The sequence below is a fragment of the Drosophila miranda genome, chromosome 2 (genome assembly GCF_003369915.1).
Source record: "Drosophila miranda strain MSH22 chromosome 2, D.miranda_PacBio2.1, whole genome shotgun sequence".
Lineage (NCBI taxonomy): Eukaryota > Metazoa > Arthropoda > Insecta > Diptera > Drosophilidae > Drosophila > Drosophila miranda.
The window spans coordinates 28,129,360-28,151,517 of NC_046675.1; the positions used below are offsets into that span (position 1 = coordinate 28,129,360).

A 22,158-nucleotide genomic window follows, 5' to 3' on the forward strand; every position below is an offset into this window, starting at 1 on the left:
AGAAAATAGTTTAATTCATTGGATACAATTATGTGGGCATAGATAAAGGCCCGGTTGACAACATTTAAATCCTTGTCGCTCACATTAAAAAAAGTTCGATTTGGCGCGCACCACTCGGTATATTTTTTAAATGAGACCGTATATTTCGGTGCTGTTCTCAGGGTCATACTGTAGAAATACTGGTTTTCGCCGCGCTCCCATGGTATTTTTGTCAATTTCATCAATCTATTAATTTAATTTTCAATGCTATATAGAAATCCAATAAAAGGAAGTATTTCGAATAAGCCAATCATGTATAGAATTGATTCATCAATCGTACAAAATTTAGTGGGCATGGCTAAATGTCCTATATAGATAGTATTATTCAACGGAACAAAGAATTGGTCGTTTTTTGAATCGAATTTGAGTTCGCCGCAGTTCGCCCCAGTTCGCTTTAGCAACAATGAGTCTCATTCCATACACAATGTTGCGGCAACATTTACTTGAAAACCGTTTTTTGGTCAAAATAAAATACTTACAAGCAATTTAAAGAAGCAATCTTGTAGAAAATGCATTTATCTATGGGATAAAGCTAAGTGGGAAAATCTATAGCTTGAAATATAGGCAATACCCGATTCGCCGCAGTTTCGCTTTTGCAACAATGAGTCTCATTCCATACACAAACATGTTGCTAATTCCATGCACACATACCCTGGGGGAAATGAATGTTATAGAATTGTGAATACGTTTGTCTTCCAAGGCTCAGTAGGTATCAGGATCGACATAAATATACAAGATACTAATAAGGTACTTGAATATGTCTAAAGAATATCAATTTGAGAAAAGGTCTTAATAAATTACGTTCGATCTTCATATAAAATTAGCGAAATAGGGTGTACAAAGGGCCTATACACGCATCATGTCTTCAAATACCAGCAACATTGCGACTGTTTTTTTTTTGTTGAACTATTTTGTTTAAACCTTGTTTTAGTCAAAATACAATAAAATCAAGGACTAAAAACTGGCCAGTTAAGTAGAAAATTGATTCATTAATCGTATAAAATTATGTGGGCATAGATAAAGGCCCGGTTGACAACATTTAAATCCTTGTCGCTCACATTCAAAAAAGTTCAATTTGGCGCGCACCACTCGGTATATTTTTCAAATGAGACCGTATATGAGGGTCATACTGTAGAAACTGGTTTTCGCCGCGCTCCCATGCGGTGTTTTTTTAGTGCTAAATGGTATTTTTGTCATTTATTAATTTCATTTTCAATGTTATATAAAAATCCAATAAATGCAAGTATTTCGAATAGGCCAATCATGTATAGAATTGATTCATCAATCGTACAAAATTGAGTGGACATGGCTAAATGTTCTATATAGATAGTATTATTCAACGGAACAAAGAATTGGTCGTTTTTTAAATCGAATTTGAGTTCGCCGCAGTTCGCCGCAGTTCGCCCCAGTTCGCTTTAGCAGCAATGAGTCTCATTCCATACACAATGTTGCGGCAACATTTACTTGAAAACCGTTTTTTGGTCAAAATAAAATACTTACAAGCAATTTAAAGAAGCAATCTTGTAGAAAATGCATTTATCTATGGGATAAAGCTAAGTGGGAAAATCTATAGCTTGAAATATAGGCAATACCCGATTCGCCGCAGTTTCGCTTTTGCAACAATGAGTCTCATTCCATACACAAACATGTTGCTAATTCCATGCACACATACCCTGGGGGAAATGAATGTTATAGAATTGTGAATACGTTTGTCTTCCAAGGCTCAGTAGGTATCAGGATCGACATAAATATACAAGATACTAATAAGGTACTTGAATATGTCTAAAGAATATCAATTTGAGAAAAGGTCTTAATAAATTACGTTCGATCTTCATATAAAATTAGCGAAATAGGGTGTACAAAGGGCCTATACACGCATCATGTCTTCAAATACCAGCAACATTGCGACTGTTTTTTTTTTGTTGAACTATTTTGTTTAAACCTTGTTTTAGTCAAAATACAATAAAATCAAGGACTAAAAACTGGCCAGTTAAGTAGAAAATTGATTCATTAATCGTATAAAATTATGTGGGCATAGATAAAGGCCCGGTTGACAACATTTAAATCCTTGTCGCTCACATTCAAAAAAGTTCAATTTGGCGCGCACCACTCGGTATATTTTTCAAATGAGACCGTATATGAGGGTCATACTGTAGAAACTGGTTTTCGCCGCGCTCCCATGCGGTGTTTTTTTAGTGCTAAATGGTATTTTTGTCATTTATTAATTTCATTTTCAATGTTATATAAAAATCCAATAAATGCAAGTATTTCGAATAGGCCAATCATGTATAGAATTGATTCATCAATCGTACAAAATTGAGTGGACATGGCTAAATGTTCTATATAGATAGTATTATTCAACGGAACAAAGAATTGGTCGTTTTTTAAATCGAATTTGAGTTCGCCGCAGTTCGCCGCAGTTTCGCTTTAGCAACAATGAGTCTCGTTCCATACACAATGTTGCACATTCCATACACACTGTTGCGGCAACATTTACTTGAAAACCGTTTTTTGGTCAAAATAAAATACTTACAAGCAATTCAAAGAAGCAATCTTGTAAAAAATGTATTTATCTATGCGATAAAGCTAAGTGGGAAAATCTATAGCTTGAAATATAGGCAATACCCGATTCGCCGCAGTTTCGCTTTTGCAACAATGAGTCTCATTCCATACACAAACATGTTGCTAATTCCATGCACACATACCCTGGGGGAAATGAATGTTATAGAATTGTGAATACGTTTGTCTTCCAAGGCTCAGTAGGTATCAGAATCGACATAAATAAATACAAGATACTAATAAGGTACTTGAATATGTCTAAAGAATATCAATTTGAGAGGAGGTCTTAATAAATTACGTTCGATCTTCATATAAAATTAGCGAAATAGGGTGTACAAAGGGATATACACGCATCACGTCTTCAAATACCAGCAACATTGCGACTCTTTTTTGGTTGGACTTTTTCGTTTAAACCTTTTTTTACAGTAAATACAATAAAAGCAAAGATTAAAAACAATCCAATCTTGTAGAAAATTTATTCGTTAATGGGATAAAATTATGTGGGCATTACTGAAAGATTTAGTTTGCCAGCATTATTCAATGGAATATTAAAATTGAGCAATATGAACGAATTTCCCTTTTCGTTTGTTTTGATTGACCTATTTCGCTACTTGTTTTTCGTTTGACTTATTTCGCTAAAACCTCTTTTCACGCAAAACGCAATAAAAGCAAGTATGAAGAATACACCAGTTAAATAGAAAACTGATTCATCAATCGTATACAATTATGTAGGCATGGTTAAATGTTCTATATAGCTAGTAATATTCAACGGAATATCAAAAATGAGGAATATCTATAACAGAACTTGACTTCGTCAGTATATTTACGATATATTTTGAAAATGCGACGATATATTTGCGAGTGTCTGACCGTACATTTCAGCGATAAATCCACGGCCCTCCCTGACCATCGAATTATCTGACTGTCGGAAAAAAAACTTCGAACGTGAAAAATGGATCGGTAGCTGGGAAAGATACTTTTAAGCGAAATACGCAAAGAAAACGGCTTTTGTCCGCTATTTCAGCGATTTTTTTTGTGTTGTAATCAGCAGGAATAATTTGTTAACAACGACCAGCCTACACCACCCGTCAGTTCCAGCAGAAAACAACACAATTATTGCAATAGAATTACTTCTGCACCACACAACACCCAACTATAGCACAGCCAGCCAAGCCCACAAAGGAAAGGTGAAACGCAAAAAAAAAATAATTAAGTCGAAAACCAAAACGGAATAAAGGAATAAATCCAACAAATTTTGCTTGCTTTGCCGATGGGATGAGAGAAATCAGCAGTCACCCACACCAACAACACTCCAACTACTAATAAATTTGACCAAAACCCGTCGTTACGCAGTCGCCATCAGGAATACAATTGCCAAGCCAGCCCAACCGAAAGAATCAAATTAATTCACACACCACACTCGCATTTCTTGGGAATTGGATTAAAAAAAGTATCAAGCAGAAAAAATATTTTCAACCAGCCACCATTTTGAATGAGCTGAAGCAACAGAAAGAGCGAGAGCGCAACGCAGCCGAAGCAGCAGCAGCAGCGCTGCTGACATCAACGCTGTTTCTTGCAGCTGGCGGAGGACCGGACCGGGGAAGCCGTCACAAACCAAACCCCCTTCTAGCCTGTTCTTTTGCGTTGCTACTATTTTCATCTATCGGGAAGCGAAGCCGAAACTGTGCCTGGTGTTCATTCTTTGGCTACAAATAGTGTCCAGCGAAAACGTCAACTCCCGAAAATATGGTTGAGTTGGAGGAAAAAAATGCCAGCACAGCTGCTGCAGGTGCGAAGCAACACCATCTTCGCAACGCCAACGCGGGGAATGGGAGCAACAACAACCCTAGAGGTTCTGGTGACAGTGGGTTTTGCGGCAGGGGAGTTTCTTCCAGCAACACGGATAACAGCTGCAGCCAGAGTCAATCAGGTGAATATTTAGAGACTACACTGCTCTTAATTGGGGTAAAGCATTATACTGATAGTTGGAAAAGTTCTCGACGTTTCCCTAGCCCGGCTTCCCTGTTCCGTTCTGTTTCATCGTGCTCCGATTGAATCTATCGTATTCAGTAGAAACTTTAGCTGTTACATGTTCACGATGTGTTGTGTCTATTGAATGTGCACATTGAGCATATGCAAAGATCGACGTGGTCGAAAATAAATTTTCTCTTATTTTTTCTACAAAATACCGGGGGGGGGAGCAACAGCTGCTGCTATTGAGCCAATCAAGCAAGACGAAACAAAAAGAGTACCACGAAAAAGAGTATCTAAGAGTACGAGTCGAATCTGTCAGGCATTTAAAATAACATGAGTCACTCCACGGTCCAAGTCCATGCAATTCGTTCGAAAAAAACGTAATGGTAACAGACTTTTAAAGCTTGCAACAACGACACGACGTTCATAGCGGTAGCTACGATTTGGCAGAGCGGCTGGCAGAGCAGCCTGCATATAACATATAACCTTGATGACGTTTATTGCTCTTGATGACGTTTATTGCAACCCAAAATAGAACGACAGGCCAAAGAGAATGGGGAAAAAGCAAAGTGAACGAATGAGCGGGCGAACAGAGACAAAGCGATGAGAGCGGCCTCTCGGCTGCTTGCCTCCTACACGCTCCTATGTTGACCGAGTTTGGGGGCAACTGCAGATTTCCGATTGCAGATTTCAAATAGAATGGACCGGACCGAATCGTACGAGCAGTGGAATAGCTAAAACCTCACACCACATAAATGAAACAATTCTGCGGAAATGAAATTCACAAGCTAATACAAGCTGGTGTTTTGATTGAGGGCGATGTTATTTAATAAATACACACACACGCACACGTACACAGATATACATATATGCATATGTTTGTGCATTGTCTGTTCTATGCTGGGCTATAAAAACATGGAGGACAGCCAGTGCCTACGTGCAGCTTTACATTCGCGTCTCTTAAAATCCCTCACACTCCCCTCCCGCTCTCATAACCCAGCGAGAGAAATTTTTATATATGGCAATGCCTTTAGCTTAACAAAACAAAGTCAGCTGAAACTCAAGCCAACTTATGTATGTTGTTTACTTGGTGAAAAGACGAATACATTTACTATAAATGTTATTTCCTTTGCCCTTTCCATGTTTTTGCTTTTTGAAAGAATTCGCGCACATCAGGCCACTTTATAGAAGTCGACGACGCATTAGTGTTGTTGTGTCTGTGCTTCGTTTGTCCGTCCCCCTATTCGCGCTCCCATCCCACCTCCCAAAACCCATGAGCTACGTGAGACAGAATCTGCATTGGTGTTTGTGCTTGCCCACAGACATAAAAATCAGTGGAGAAACAGTGCTGCCAACTACCGATGACAAAAAAAGGCCAGAAAAGGCTAAAAAAGAAAAACACTAGTTACTCATAGTTTTGAAATATCAGTATTTGTTTTTTTCTTGTTTTTACCTGTTTAAAGGTGGTTGTTTAATCAAATTTCCGACAAATAATTCGGGGAAAATATATTATGTGGCTCTCAAAAAGCTGTGGCAGCAGCACTAGCGGCGAAGAGAAGCCGACACTTTGATTCAAAGAGTACCGTACCATACCATAGGGTTATTTATGCTGTATTTTTGTGCCGCTCTCTCTCTCTCTCTCTCTCTCTCTATCTCTCTAAGGGAGTAATTCGGCTCTCATATGTAAAGTGTTAGTTTCGACAGTATATTTCGTATTCATTGCATCACGTATCGTATGGATTTCGCTAAACAGAGGTGTATTCATGCTAAACTCATACCGGTCTTTCTTCTTCTTCTTCAACACACACTCTTAACTGCACGATACGCCGTTCTCTTCGCCCACCTTCTGCTTTGTTTTTATTTTCCCTGTTGCTGTTTTTGTTTTCGGCTGCTACAACCACAAAGCAAGCAGCTGCCTTTACTTGTTGTCAAAACTGGTTGTGCTAATCAATGATGTGGCTTTAGTTGCTCTCTTTTTCCTTCTCTCTCTCTCTCTCTCGCTTTCCGTACGCTCTTAATTGTTTGCTGTGCTTTTATGTGTTTGTTTTGTGTGTGTATGAATATACATAACATACATTGTATTTACCATGTTATCACCGCAGGTATCGGCTGATTCCTTTTTGTTGATTTGGGATGAGGTATATGGGAACTTTCGGGACGTTGCGAGTGATTTCAATCATAATACGAGCATCAAACCGAAAATACTTTTATTATTCCGGTTGCCGTCCGATATAAATATACACATGCATTTCTTTGTGTGGAAATGTCATGTAACATTTCAAACCTGATCTTCAAGATCCGTCCATGTGTGCAACCAGAATTTGTTATTCTTCCGGCAGGTTTCCCTATTATTTCCTTTGTCATAAGAGAATCTTATTGGTGGCTAATGTGCTATGCTAAAGCGATATCTGCGGCACTTTGTGGAGACTTCTGGTTATGCGTTGCTCTTTCCCTATCCGCAGTACATATGTATGTAGCTCTTTGGCACGTGTAAAGAGAGAAACATACACAGGCAAACATAAGCACACTTATTTATTACAAGTCACAACAACAGTACACTCTCGCTCTCATGCTGGCGCGCTCTCATCCGGCAAAATAAGCTCCCTCTTGCGTCACGTCGGCGGTAGTTTTTTTGGCTGCTGCTGCTTGTCCCTTGTTCGCGAACGGGCGCGTGTTCGATTCTTTCCTCGTTGGCGCCGAGTACGTTAGGTCCGCTAAAGTTTGTCCGTGTTTTTTATTTTTTAAATTACTTCTTTCGCCCATTGGTTTAATTGTGCACCAAACCTTTTCCGCAGCCACCAACCAATTCCGTTATCTTCCACCCATTAGTCAGCTATAGTCGAAAATATTCCGTGCGCTCCACTCATCGTGATTTGTTGCCATTTTAGTGGATAGAACTGGCCTAGTGAGTGAAAAATAAGATGTGGATATCGAAATTAGAGGCGGCTTCGTTTTGCATTTTAACTTGAAAATCAATCCAAAAAGGGGTTAAAATTAGCCCCAAATACAATCATCGAAACTACAAAGTAGCGGAACCAGCAGCAGCCGGAATACCGACCGGTAGCAATTTTATCTACGCATTGCAAAAACGTGCCGCACAGAACCGAGGCGGGCGTTGCTTAGACAAATTGCGTTGCGATTAAAAGGCGAGAGAGCGACAGCAACAACGACAACGACAACAACAGCGCAGCAAACATGTTGGGTAAATGCAAAACAAGCGTAGAAATAAATACATGTGTGTGTTGTGTGTGTGTATGGCTCTTATATTCTAAAAGTTCTACCAATACCGTTGTCAAAGCGCGGCATATGCATGTGTGTGTGTACTTCAGTACGGTGCCAATGTATGGATTTGTTATATGGGAAACATTTCAAAATGCCGGTTCTTATTTTTTGTTTTGGCAACTTTTTCCGCCACCTCCTTGCAGGTTGCTACTATATTAATTTCGATTTGACGATACGATGTGTTAATGTTTATGCATTATTAAGCAATGGCTATATATATATCTTCGACCCAGTGTTCATCATCTGTATATTGAAAGTGTAAATAAAGTAAAAGTGTACATGTATGGGGGGGCGTAAGCATTAAATTCTAGCTTGTTATTCTTAATTTTGTATTCATGCTGTTTATTCGATTCTTCTTTTTCTGTCGGCCGTCGCTTTTGCGTTGGTTCGCCATTTTTATTTAATTTTTGCTTTTACAATTTCATTTTGCTGCGCAATAATTTTCTGCTTCTTTACAACACAAACACACATTCACTCTCACATATCGCGCCTGCTGTTGTGGCTGTGTGGCTGTGTGTTTCTGTCCGTGAAGTCAAGATGCAAAAAACTAGAAGGTGGCGCAAAGAGCAAAAGAGTAACAGCGCACAGAACTTTCCGTCTGCCCTTCTTCAGTCTGGGAGGAGATCCAAACCCCACCATTTATGATCCCTTTAAATAGGATCAGGGATCATCCTTACCCCACTCCTCCTACCCCTTATAGTTGACACTTTGAGAGCGCTCCAAACGGTGTATTTATTCATTGCGTCCCCTTGTTTTACTTTCGTCATGCCATGCTATGAAGTAATACCGAAAGAGAGATACGCCTTATCTTCTGTTCGCTCTCTCTCTCGCTCTCACAAATTGGGCTCTCTTTCTTTCACTCTCTCTGCGAAAAGCTCGAACCGCATGTTTTTTTCCTTCCATCAGCAGTCCATGCTAGTGATAAAAGCAGCACAAGGGAAGCATAGGAAGGTAGGGTACGAAGAGGAAACTTTACACACTGATACACTTACAGCTCGTTTTTGTATCAATACAAGTGGGGGGATATTTTCTATTCCCCGGCTTTATCTTCCAAAAAAATATATTTTTAAAATTTACTCGCTTTTTGCGTAGTTCACTCTTATCGGCAATTTGTTTATTCGCATAATCTTTGCCACCGTAAACACTCCTGCGTTTCGTTTCCATACGTAGACTGTGTGATTATTGTTATGGCACTTTGAAAACTTGATTATGTTTGCTCGCAAACCACGATTCTATTCTCCAAGGTTATTTTCTGGCTCTTGATTGTGAATTGTTGAGCTATCAGCCAGCCTCTTGTTTACTTGACAGTTGATTTGAGCGCCCAGCTGCACCTGTATGTTCTTCTTCATTCAGACAGATCGTAGGCATATAATCCTCCTTTTCAAACAATAAGATGCATTGGAATGGAATGAGGGAAAAAAGCCGGCCGGCAATCCCGTGATTTAGAAGGGAAAATTCCATAGCTCACAATTTGCATATTTGCTTGGTATCTTTAAAGTTATCTACGCAATTGATAACAATTAAAGCTTCCAAATAAATAGGGCAAATTTAAATTTAGACAAGAATCGACAGCCGCCTGCCGTGCGCACACTTTTGTGCTGTGTACGTAAGCAAGCGAGAGGAAGTCCGGAAGAAGAGAGGGAGAGCACAGCATCGAGGTCGTACAGACGAGACGAGACGAGACGCGTTGCTTATTGGCGAATGACGCGATGACGGCTTCACTTCCCCCCTGGGGTCGCACTACAGACACAACAAAAACTGTTTGGATGAGACTCGAACCATAACTAAGTCTATTAAGAACAGCCCATCATCTACCAGTCAAGTACCAGATATTTTATTATTTAAACCGCAAAGTGCGGCGTAACTGCTTCCTCTCCGATCTTGGTGGAGATATTCCCCCAAGGAGGTGCAACGGGCTTTAAATAGTCGACAAGAAAAAAGAAAAAAAGCTATCAAGCTAGCTGATTGTCAGCCGTCCCATACTCCTATCGCCCTCGGGTATGGTGTGGTGTGCTGTGACCGGCTGCCTGACTTAGCTTCAGACAAACCTCTGTATATTTCCATCCAGAACTTTTCTATAAACCTTTGTGTGCGCGTATTATTTATTTTTTACATATTTTATAACCACTTGCTGCTACTGCTGCTGCTGCGGCTGCGACCTGTTTACGACACGCGATTTGCTTTCTACGCAGTTGGGCAAAAGTATTTCTTATTTTGAATTCCTTCGCTACTATTTTTATGCATTGATAAATAGGGAACAGAAAAATAATAACAACATATCGGCTCATGTCTGATCTCGTTACAGACGGCCAAAATGAGCTGACGCGCTACAGTAGCGAGGATGTGTCGGGCAATGAGTCGAGTGAGGCACCCAACATGACCGAGGTGGAGCGGCAGGTCGAGCTCAACCGGCACAAGGAGGAGATGCAGAAGAAGCGCCGCAAGAAACGCATCAGTTCCTCCCTTCATTCGTCAACGTTTCAAGGTTAGTAGAGTGGTGCAGCATGTGGCAGCACTTCAAATATGTAGGCATATTTCTATTGTATTTGCAACCTCTTCTTAGAACTCTACAAGCTGACCGGCGAAATACTTGGCGAGGGCGCTTACGCTTCGGTACAAACTTGCGTTAACATTTACACCGACTTGGAATATGCTGTGAAGGTTATTGATAAGATACCGGGACATGCGCGTGCGCGTGTCTTCCGAGAAGTGGAGACATTCCACCATTGTCAGGGACATCTGGGCATCTTGCAATTGATCGAGTTCTTCGAAGACGACGAGAAGTTTTACCTGGTGTTTGAGAAAATCAATGGCGGCCCTCTGCTGTCGCGCATCCAGGAGCACATTTGTTTCTCGGAGCACGAGGCTGCGCAGATAATCAAGGAAATTGCCTCCGGATTGGATTTTCTGCATAAGAAGGGCATTGCCCACCGTGATCTCAAGCCGGAGAATATTCTGTGCGTGAAAACCGACTCGCTGTGTCCGATCAAGATTTGCGACTTTGATCTGGGCTCTGGCATCAAGTTCACCACGGATGTCTCCTCGCCAGCAGCCACTCCCCAGCTACTGACACCGGTGATTAAACCCGAATAAATCTCATCTGATCTGATCTGACGATCTTAATCGCCCGTTTTGTTCCGCTTTTAACAGGTCGGAAGCGCCGAATTTATGGCTCCCGAAGTTGTCGACTTGTTTGTGGGCGAGGCAAACTATTACGACAAGAGGTGCGATTTGTGGTCCTTGGGAGTCATTGCTTACATCCTGCTCTGTGGCTATCCGCCATTTTCGGGCAACTGTGGAGAGGATTGCGGCTGGAATCGCGGTGAGAACTGCCGCACCTGCCAGGAGCTCCTATTCGAGTCCATTCAAGAGGGTAAGTCGTCGCCGTTCGCCTAGATTTGGCTTTAATGTTTGATTTTAAATGGTCGTGTGTCTGTTCCAGGATCCTTTAGCTTTCCGGAGGCTGAGTGGCACGATGTAAGCGATGAGGCCAAAGACCTGATTAGTCGTCTGCTTGTCAAGCAGGCCTCTAAGCGTCTGAGCGCCGAGGCTGTGTTGAACCATCATTGGATTCGTATGTGCGAGCATGAGCCGCCGACCAGCAGGCAGTCTGGCCGCCACAAGGCATTGCATACCCCAAGCAATATTCGACGGTAATTAATAATAGAACACTGAGGATCGCGACAGTTGTTGATGTATCGTATCTCTTATATTGTGGCTCTTAGCAATCACCAGTCGGCGAGGGAAATTTCGCAGTTTGCCGAATCCGCCATGGCCGTTAAGCGCGTGATCTTGCAGCATTTCTCCATGCGCTACGACTACATGAAGGAGCGTCCCAACATCTACCAGCCATCACAGGCCTACATGGATGCCTATAGCGATGAGAACTATAATCCCAAGCCGCCCTCTCATTACACTCGCAATCGTTCACAGCGCACAGCACCAGCATCTGTGGCTGGTGTGGCTGGGGTGGCTGGGGTCTTGTCCAGCTATGGGGGGCGTATGTCCTCGATTCATGGCCAGCGGACGAGCAGCCGTCACTCTTCCAGGAATGCTTCACGCAACGCATCTGCGATATATCCAAGCAGTGGAGGATTCAAGACGTTGAATGTTCACGAGGAGGACGATGACGATGATGCACTCGAGGCCTTTGGACGTTTAGATGATGATGACGACGAGTGGGCCAAGTCGACACGTCGCTATCAGCAGCAGCGCGAGCTGCAGCAACAGCAGGAGGAGTCGCTCGGCGATGATCACGAGGATCGCTACAGGGAGAGCGTCAGCGAGGGCGATGAGGGAGAGAGCGAGGACTATCAACATTATAAGCATTATTGGCGCGAGTTGGACGAAGATGAGGGCGATGACTATTTGTACGAGCAGCAGCAGCAACGCGTCGATGATATTGCCGAAGAGGAGGAGGAGAATGATGAAGAGAACGAAGAGGAGGAGAAGGAGGAAGAACGAAATAAATATGCTGACAATCGAAACCAATTGAAAGCTAAAGTGGAACAATTTGGCGAAGCCAATGAAATCGAACAGCAGCCAGAGAATGGTTATGAGAAAGATCTTATTATGGATAATATCGAAAAATCGAAGCAAAGTGAATTTGCTAAACTCACAACAACAACAGCAACAACAACAACAATGCGCAATGATGCGCAGGAAAATAAGATGTGGATAAAGGAGAGGATGGAGAAGGAGAAGAATACAGATACGGAGACGGAGACGAAGGAGCAGGATGATGTTGATGGAGCTGAGAAGCAAGGACCATCAAGTGATATTAGTGCTACTACCATCACCGATAATAACAAGAAGCAAACACCAGTTAAGACTACAACAACACACATTAAAAACAACATAAAAAAGCAACAATGTGAGCAGCAGCAGCAAACTGGCGATGATAATGATGATGATGTTAAACTATTGGATAGTATTAGTGATTTAAATGAAAAGCTACCTGAAATTTATGAGACTGCAAATATTGTTGTCGACTCAGCGGCAGTGCAACCAACAACAACAGCAACACCAGAAGCAGCAGCAGCAACATGCCCACCAATCGATAATAGAGATGATGATGATGATTTGAAAGCGATCAAAAACGCGCCAACGACGACCACTGCAGCTGCAGCTGAGGAGACAACAATGCGAACGACTTTTGGTAAAACACACGAAAAGCAAACACAACAGCAACAGCAACAGACAGTCGTCTACAGCAAACCAACACGTAATGTTTATTTTGCACTCGATGCATATCAGAACGACGAGGATGCCGACATAGACGAGGATGAGGACGATGACGATGACTACGATGAAGATGACGAGGGAGAAGGAGAGGATGAAATGGAGCCACAGTGCAATAGCTCAACAGTGTTTAAGCAACCGCTGCCATCTATTTCCAGTGCATATACACGAAAGCAGCGCCAGCGGCAGCAGCAGCAACGATACATTGTGCCACGGTACCAAGGTCAGGGTCAGGGTCCGGTCTCGGTTTCGGTTTCGGTTTCGGGTCAAAGGCAACCAGAAAACTGGCGCTATCGCACTCATCACTCGGAGCAGCAGCAGCCGGCCGCTGGCTATCGGAGGTACCGCCCGCCCTTTAGCACTGGCGGCGGCGGTGGCCACTACGGCAACCAGCAGCGGAACTATTTGGGTAGCTTCTCGCACAGCGGCGGTGCCGCTGGCTATAAGGTAGCTCCATTAATGCAGCCACCACCGCAGCGAAACAACAGCGCTGGCAGCAGCAGCGGCAGTGGCGGCTCCCCCCCATCCGATGAGCAGTCAACGCTGCCATCATCCGAGATCCGCAACTGGCGCCAGGACTGTGTCTATGCAAATGCCCCCCCAATGCGCAGCTGTGGAATGAATCAGCCGCACTCGCAGTCGCGTGCCGCTGTGCATCGGTCCCATCATCAACAGCACCCACGAATTGGCAGCGGTCGCTTTGCCCATTCACAACCGGCCCATTTGCAGGCAGCCCAGCTGATGGAGGAGCTGCCCAACATCCGCATTGGTCTTTCGCTTCCAAGCGAGAGCTTGCTGCTGCAGCGGCGTATGCGGCAGCAACAGCGAGCCCACGATCTGTCAGAGTATTGTGAAGCTGCAACTGCTAGTGGATAGGCTAGTGGCTCCATGCCCTATGCCGCCTTTCCGCTTTTCGAAATGTGTATCTTTGTTTTCATAACTGCGCCAAAATGCATAGTTTTGTGGCGTTTTCTACGCACATTCTCAAATTCAACTTTCCAGTTCTATAACTTTGCTTTGTTTGGTGCAACATTTCATTAAACCGTGAAACGCAAAAGCGAAAAATCCTACTTAAAATTCCGTCATTGTAACAGATACAAATACAGTTACAGATATAAAATTGTGGTAAGGAAGGAGCAAGATGATTGTAAGAGCGAATGGAATTGGCCTTCAAAGAGCAATTGTCTACGCTGTTTGGAAACGAAAAGCCAAAGTCGTTCAAGATAAAAAAACGTACTTTTTTTATAAAAAAGATTCAAAAATTGTAATTTGTATTGAACTATAATTTTTTATTATGAAAAATAAAAACGAATACAAGAAGTGTTTAAGCGAGAGATGCATTAACAATTTAACATTTTTCTGTCCTATAATCCTGTACTATTTCCATGTAACTTCTGACAATTTTTTTTGAAACCTTGTGTAGTCTCTTTATGTTTCGAATAACCGATGGCAAGAGAAAGAAATCGAGTTCAATAATTATAAAGAAACACATCCAAACAGCCACAGGCATAGCTTAAGCGATGACTAAGATATTTTCAAGAAACTCCGGCGTGCAGATATGTCTATTCCAGTTTCAAGTCTGCCCTTCGTCACATTTGTTGAAATTTCTTGGTCCGCTACAAGCATTCTTTCGAAAACTTTTGGAGAGTGTATATTTTTTTAAGCCCTGACAAAAGAAAAAGATTCTACATTGAAATGTACACCCACTAACACACAACACAAAAAAAACACGAGCACTATAGAGAAACCTAAGGGTTTTGTTCTTGACATTTAACGATGCTGAACAATTTTTGCTGGGCGTAAATAAAGGTAAAACAAACAAACAAAAGAAATTGTGTTAAATACATAATTATAATAATATTTAACAAAAATTGTGATATAAAATGTAAATGTAAATGCACCTGAAGAAATCTATCTATCAAATGACGCTGTGCCATCAACAACAACAACAACAACCACACCACACTTCAAAGTACTGTTAAGGCCGCCAGAAGGAGGAGGAGGAAGTTTCCACAATCTTTATTTGTTTACGTCCCACAAAATCAATGTCAAGTGCATCAATCCATCAATACTTCTATTTTTCCAGTAAACTGTAACTTACACTAAAAACTTCCATCTAAAACAAAACAAAGAAAACCCAACAAAAATACAAAAAAAAGTATAAAAAAACTAAAAAAATCCTTATTATAAAATTTAAAAAAGGAAACGAAGATGAAACGATGGCAAAACAGCATCGAGTTCGAGTTCAGTTAAAGTTGAAGAACATACAATTTATAAAACGACGGCGTCCAGAACATTTTTAACTATTGATCTATTCCTACAGAAGCAATTAGGTTTGCATTAAAACAATTTGAGCATATGGAATCGCATTCGTTTTTATTGGTTAAGCTGTGAGGAATGTTTGGCAACGAAACAAAAAACAAAACAACAAACAAATTAACTAAGATACGATACTACTACACTCATTTGAGATGAAATCCTTAGTTTTCGAATGTCCGTTAAACTTACGTTACGAGTAATCTATTAAGCTGTTGAACACGAACCGAACCGAACCGAACCGAACACTGGTTGAGAGCTGCTTTAGAGAGAGTGTCGAAAAAAACAAGAGACCGACCGACCGACCGGACAGAGGGGAAAGTGGAGAGTAAAAGTGCAACTAATTGATAAATCAACTGAATAATAAAATTAATTGAAATGTTTGTATGACAAATTTGTTTAAACATAATTGCTGCAAGAGCTATAAATAAAAGGAAAATAAAAATGCGACAAGGATAAAGTAAACCTTCAACAAACGAAAGAGTCGATATTGTTTTATACATAAAAAAAAGTCAATAAAAATGCAAAATATACAAAATGTTAAATCTTGTGTTGTTAGTCTCAAAGTCAAGCATCAGGACTTCAATTATTTAATGCATATATGGCCGTAAAAAAACAAAGAAAAAGCTCAATAAACAAATCAATCAGCCAGCTGAAACTGTTTGTTTGATTGTACCTACATGTGTATGTTAATGCTGTGAAGGTCTTCTCCCACCGAACCGGCCGAGGGACGCTGCCGCATGACGCACATGCAAGAAAGTTAGATGTTAGAACTAAACTAACTAGCATGCATTCAAAACACAAATACAATTACTTATCTTGGGGAAATCCCAATCCCAATCCGTGTTGAGTTGTAGATATGCAGAGATGTTGCAGGGGCGCAGCTCTATAATTCCTTGCGTCAGACTTGCTAGCTTATGGATAGGAATTATAAACAATTACTTCCAGATGGGGGAGTTAGGATTCGAACAAAGTAGAGAACGAACGGAACGTAAAAAGTCTTTTTTATGGATTTTTGAATTTGGGTATCGAGCCACAAATCAGCTGAGAAGAAAATTTATCGATTTCAGTATTTCATGGGTGTATGGGACTATTTGTATACGGTCACACTGCATCGCGAGTAAACTATGGTCTAAAAATTAATAATAATAATTTTCGATGTTAAAAAGGGGTTCAGGTGAAGAAGCAGCAGCAGGTGGGTCGAAATTTCCACAGCTGTTTGGATAAGTGTGCAATCTGCTGCCTAAAACTGACTAATTGTTGGTGATTAGTTGGACGAAAAATGGCCACTGGCCAATTGGAGTGTGTATTCCATGGTTGGAGCAAAGTATTTTAGGTATTCATTCGGTTCGATGTACGTATTTTCACTGCCTTTTCAAGTGACAGTTTCGCTTCTGTTTCTGTTCTGTCCCCTTCCTGTTAATCCTGCTCCTCCCTTTTCAAAAGTAATAAATCAATATTGCAAATTTGTTGTGCGTGCAATGTTGTGCGGATGTGTATAGGCAATGTAATATATTTACATATGTGTACATATGTGGACACATAGTATAGTATGTATAGCCAGCCGAGACTGTTCTGTCGTTATATGTTGCTTTCCCATTCACATTCAAACAGATGTATACTGCTTTCAGGACAGTGTAGGAACGATTCCTTGTGATTCGGATTTGTCTGAAAAATAAGCCACAAGCAGCCATGGAAAATGAGCAGGAGGAGTTTGGACACAGACATTCACACATGCAGCATACACACCATCCACGAGTTTCCATGTCGTACGGAAATGTGGGTCAGAATCCAGACCAGGAGACCCGTAAGGGGGAGTCTTAGTTCCAGTCCAGCTATGGGTAATACTAATATTTTGGAACCTTTGCAGATGGCGGCCCTGCGTATACTCTATACTCCATATATGAACAGCCGCGTGATAGTTACATGCTAATGGGCCCATACATGTCGACGCCCGCCGAGTCGATTAGTAGCCATGCTACCACGTTCCAGTCACACACACCGCCTTCCTTTACGGCCCTGGTGGCATCACATCGCGAAATAGCCAGCACAAGCTATAGGAGGAGTTCTGGTCGATGCGACAAATGCAGTTCTGTCACAACTTTGTGCCGCTGTCAGGTGTCACCTGCGGCCAGCACCAGTCGGTACGCAGACCAGGTGCACTCCACTCAGAGCCTGCCTCAAGAGTCACCGCCTCAGTTCTTTGAGCTGCCCTCATCGTCGACATCGACTGGGTCGACTCTGCCAACGACGACGGTTAACTCCAGTCTCGGACTCATTCCAAATCCCAAACAACAGAAGACTGAAACACTGAGGGAGCATTTGTCGTTGCAACAGGACAATGACAATGAGAATGAAAATGCAAATGCACATGCAGTGGTGGCCTCTGCCTCTGGCAACGGCACTTGGCCAGCTGCAGCCATTGAAGACCACGCAATGGATGCCTCCGCAGTGGTTTACGAGATGCCCTCCAGTTCGCTGCTGAGCATCAGCCCCTTTGAGGCCAGTAGTAGCAATATACCCCAGAGCTCTGGTCTTTCCAGTGCCTACGATGATGTAACATCCAGTGCTTCCGATACAGAGCACGTTCAGTTTGCAAACACTCGCACTACCAATACGACTACAACCACGTCGGCGATACAGGCTCACAAGAAGAAGGCGATGCAGGCAGCAAATCGCTCCGGAAACGGAAGCGGCAACGGCAACGGGGATGCTTCTTCCTCCTCTTCGGCCACTGAACTAGACGCCACACCGAGCACTAGTGCCCAAGCTCGGCGACAGCAGACAAATTTATTTAATAGCTACCAGCAGCTCCCGAACGTCTTGGAGCCTGAGAACGATAGTAGCGATGATGGCTGGGATCTTCGCATGCGTAATCGTCCTCCCCAATCGAAACCGGCTGAACGTGTTGTACGGGGCAACAACACCAACAAAAACCTGACTGATCGGCATACAGATCATAACTACTACAATAGTCGCAGAGATGTGTCGACGAGGGCGCCTCCAGATAGCACTTTTGTGTCCGCCGCTTCTTGCTCTACGGCCACACACACAACCTGCAGTGTGGATTATGGGACTAGAGATCTGTGCGGGGCTCTTCGACCACCTCAGAGATCGTCTGAGGCTGCTGCTGATGCTGTGTCTCCGTCCACTACATCGGATCAGGAGCAAGAGCAGCAGCAGCAGCAGCAGGAGCAGGGGCAACAACAGGAGCAGCAGCAGCAGGTGCAGCAGCAGAGGCGGAGACAAGAAACCCCAGGCCAACGAAGCTCCCTTGGCGCCAATGTAAACAGTGGTATTATTCGAAATCGTGTGCGTTCCATTGACGAAATTGCGCATCCACCCAGAAAACAACCGCGCTTGGAGGTTGAAGGAGCATCCTCTTCCCACTCCACCACAAAGCTGTCGCCGACGAACTTCAATTCCTTTTTGCCAGGCAGGACAAGGCATCAAACCTATGCCGAGCCCGCGAGTAGTTCCTTACAGCAGGTAAGTAATTGCATGCTAAAAATATACTATACAGTCTTATATGTGTGCCCCGTCCTACAGACCTCACAGCAGACGCAGCAGCCCTTGAACGGATCTTGCGTAATTACCTATGTGGGTAGACCAAGAGAGAGGCAGTCCCCTGGGGAGACCCAGAATCAGGCTTCCACTTCCACGGGCAGGCGTAACAATTTGAACCGCGGTGATGTTGTGCTCACTGCTCCAGATCTGCAACTGGACGATTGGTCATCCGACTCAAATGATGACGATGTGGTGTTTGTGCACTCGACACGAGAGCCAATACTCTCGATTGATTTGACATCTGATGATGATGCCGCCGTTAATGAAACACAACAGCAGCGAGCCCGGGAATGGGCACGGGAACAGGAGCATATGTGGGAACAGCCACTTGCAGCCCGCGGACTTCCCGCGGTCAGTGGCGGGTCGGTCACTGAGGAACGACGTCCCATTTTCAACTATGCCTACTCCATTCCATACCCTCGAAGGGACCGCCGGACAGAGCCGAGCAATGCTGGCACCTCATTTGCCTTCTATAGCGGAGGGCTGCCGGATCGAACGGCCATTACCGATCACAACTACAGCTACGATCATAATCATACGCAAGCACCCGCCCCGCTGATGGAAGAGCCCGGTCCGGCAGCGAGTAACTATTTTCCTCGTCAAGCTGCAGGTTGCACTCCTCGGTGTCCCACCCTGGACTCGCAGCGGTACTTTCAGCCGATCACTCCTCCATCCATGTGGCTCTTTGGAGCGGCGCCAGAGACCACGCCCACAGAGGGCTACAGTCGCATGCCCAGAGCCGCGCCCACTACGACTTCTGGCTCCGCCGAGCAATCGAGCCAGCAGTCACGACGTAGACGCACTAGTCCAGCAAACGTCTACCATCGCTTTCAGCCGTATTACGTGCCTCACTATGCGATCACTCCACTGCCCACAGTAATGGAAGCAGTGTATTCGCCCACCCTTCCGCATGTTCCGCCGCCTCCAAATCCGCATCCACATCCACATCCGCATCCGCACTATCAGGGCGGACAAGGCGGGAGCAGCCGGAGTTCGTTAAGTGGCGCTATGAGTGCTGCCGCTGTGGCGGCAACAGCGGCTGCCGCCCAGGCTCAATCCTTCAGCGAGCTCCTGTCCCTGGCCAGTGTTCACAATGAGGCAGAAACCAACATGGATAACCGGTTGGATAGAGGCCAATCACCTCTCCCCATCGTGCCCCGAGCCCATCCCATGGCCCATGCTATAAATGTCGCCTCATCGGTCGGCTTGGTGAGCCAGCCACCGCCTGTGCCAACGACTAATGGTAATCTGGCAGCTGCTGGTGTCTCGCCTCCTCCGCCGCTGGAAATGTATTCGGGTCGATCCACCATTCCCTACTGTGGCTCCCCGCCTTTCAGCGTGCGACGGTCGGAGGCAGCGTACAGCAATCGGCAGCATTATCAGCCGCAGCCGCATCAAGGTCATCAGGCCCCACAAAATCAAATGCACGCGCACATACATCCCCCTCATCGAGCAAGTGCCATTGTGGCCACCTCGCTGACACCGGCGCCGCCATATCCGGTACATCAGAATCTGTGGTATCGCCAGCAGAGCATGCAGGAAATGCACCGTCGCCACATGACGCCCACGCCCATTGATCTTTCCTCGAATGCTCCCATTTTGACCAGCAGTCTGCGGACCCGCTATCTGCATAGCATTTGCAATTGCGTGCATGCCAGGAATGGCCCGGTCTCTAGCTTGGATCCGGCCTACTATCCGCCCTACGATGGCAATGCCAGTGCTGCGGCTCCGTCCCAGCAGATACCTTCCAGTGGTGGCCAGGCCACGACCGTATCCGTTGCCCAGCCACAGCACTCTCAGTCAAACTTGCGACATATGCAAGTGCAGCACCAGCAGCCTCAGGCCCAGCAGCAGTCCCCGCCGGTTCTGCAGCATCTGCAGCGTCAGCGCGCGATCCATCATCATATGTTCCACCATCATTACTCGCCGCTGCATTTGGAAATTGGACTTGCAACGCCGCTGTCGCTCGGCTCACGGATAGTGATTGGAGCAGCACGTCCAAATCGGGGGGCCACTTTGGTGAGCCAGATGGCAGCTAAAACATGCAAAATATTCGGGTTCATGGTTATTTTTTCTTGCTTTCTTGTAGGAAACAATTGAGCGCAATACCTTGCCCCACAAGTACCGGCGTTTGCGTCGACCCAGCGAATCAGACGAGGACGCGGAGAAGTGTGCTATATGCTTGTCTCTGTTCGAGATCGAGAACGATGTGCGGTAAGTTTCTTAAGATTCTTAAGTGAGTGTCAGTTCAGGGCAGTGGCAATACAAGTGGGGTTTTTCTATGCCCTTCTAGCCGCCTTCCCTGTATGCATCTATTTCATACCGATTGCGTTGATCAATGGTTAGTCACCAATAAACACTGCCCGATTTGCCGAGTCGACATCGAGACCCACATGGCGAATGACGCACTCAACTCCAGTGGGGTCACTGATGCCGCCAATGCCGCCGCCTTATGACATTGTGTGCATGGAATCTTCATGTAAAACTGAACTTTGGACAGAGTTCGCCGGGCCAGCGTTAACTAACATCGTTATATTGCAAAACTAATTACAAAAAACACATTCGAAAAACACTTAAAAAATGTTAAACCCCCAATCCACCACTCCCAACGACACTACGACAATTATAGCAGGTGGAACACTAAGCAAATTTTCAGTGTCGTGTTTGAATATCAAAAAAGCTAAGTCTCTCCCCCCCCCCAAACCTTTTTAGAGTAAAATTATTTTAAGTGTTTTTGGCTTTTAATTTACTATATATATGTACAAATTATTTTGTGAAACAAAATTCTTGTGATAAGAATTTCATAAATGCTTAAATTGTTATAGCATAGAACCCCAGCCCCCCATAGAGCATTTCAATTTTTAAGACGACAAACGATTATGATTTAGTAAAATATTATATTGTTTAACTCAACTAAGTATTTTACAGAATGGCCAACGATTCTTTTTGTTACGTTTTTTCATTTATCCCCAAAAGAAAAGAAAGATTTAGTTGAACTAGAGATTTCAATTTCTCCTTATCAAATTAACTGCTCAATCCCATATCTCATATCGTGCGTGCCATATAAGTGATTTTGAGTCGATACAGTTTTAAAGAGCTTGAATAATTCAATAAACAAATGAAATCAAGTGTCCACCTGGGAACAGAGGGCTTACTGCCAGAGAAGAAAGGCTCAGCGGC

At 43.8% G+C, this 22,158-nt stretch overlaps 2 protein-coding genes and 1 long non-coding RNA gene across 4 annotated transcripts; 2 read left to right on the forward strand and 1 right to left on the reverse strand.

The window, feature by feature from the left end:
• Positions 1-3,512: 3,512 nt before the first annotated feature.
• On the forward strand, positions 3,513-15,955 carry LOC108155819 (probable serine/threonine-protein kinase kinX). Of its 2 annotated transcripts, none has more exons than XM_017286906.2 (6): positions 3,513-4,528; positions 10,160-10,339; positions 10,418-10,929; positions 11,005-11,227; positions 11,297-11,507; positions 11,580-15,955. In XM_017286906.2, the coding sequence occupies exons 1-6, from the start codon at positions 4,345-4,347 to the stop codon at positions 13,969-13,971; spliced, it is 3,702 nt and encodes a 1,233-aa protein (XP_017142395.1). In that variant the 5' UTR covers positions 3,513-4,344; the 3' UTR covers positions 13,972-15,955. The 2 variants fall into 2 exon arrangements, with proteins under 2 accessions (XP_017142395.1, XP_017142396.1); XM_017286907.2 differs by lacking the exon at positions 3,513-4,528 and adding an exon at positions 7,229-7,774.
• Positions 6,707-9,970, reverse strand: LOC117186949. Its single transcript, XR_004471782.1, has 2 exons — positions 8,272-9,970; positions 6,707-8,097 (listed from the first exon to the last, which is right to left on the reverse strand). It is a non-coding gene; the product is annotated as an uncharacterized LOC117186949 (long non-coding RNA).
• Positions 15,956-16,994: 1,039 nt separating the features above from the next.
• Positions 16,995-21,898, forward strand: LOC108155465 (putative uncharacterized protein DDB_G0291608). Its single transcript, XM_033390256.1, has 5 exons — positions 16,995-17,218; positions 17,282-18,900; positions 18,961-20,997; positions 21,068-21,192; positions 21,272-21,898. Exons 1-5 carry the CDS (start codon positions 17,104-17,106, stop codon positions 21,432-21,434), a joined length of 4,059 nt encoding a protein of 1,352 aa, XP_033246147.1. The 5' UTR covers positions 16,995-17,103; the 3' UTR covers positions 21,435-21,898.
• The last annotated feature ends 260 nt before the right edge of the window (positions 21,899-22,158 follow it).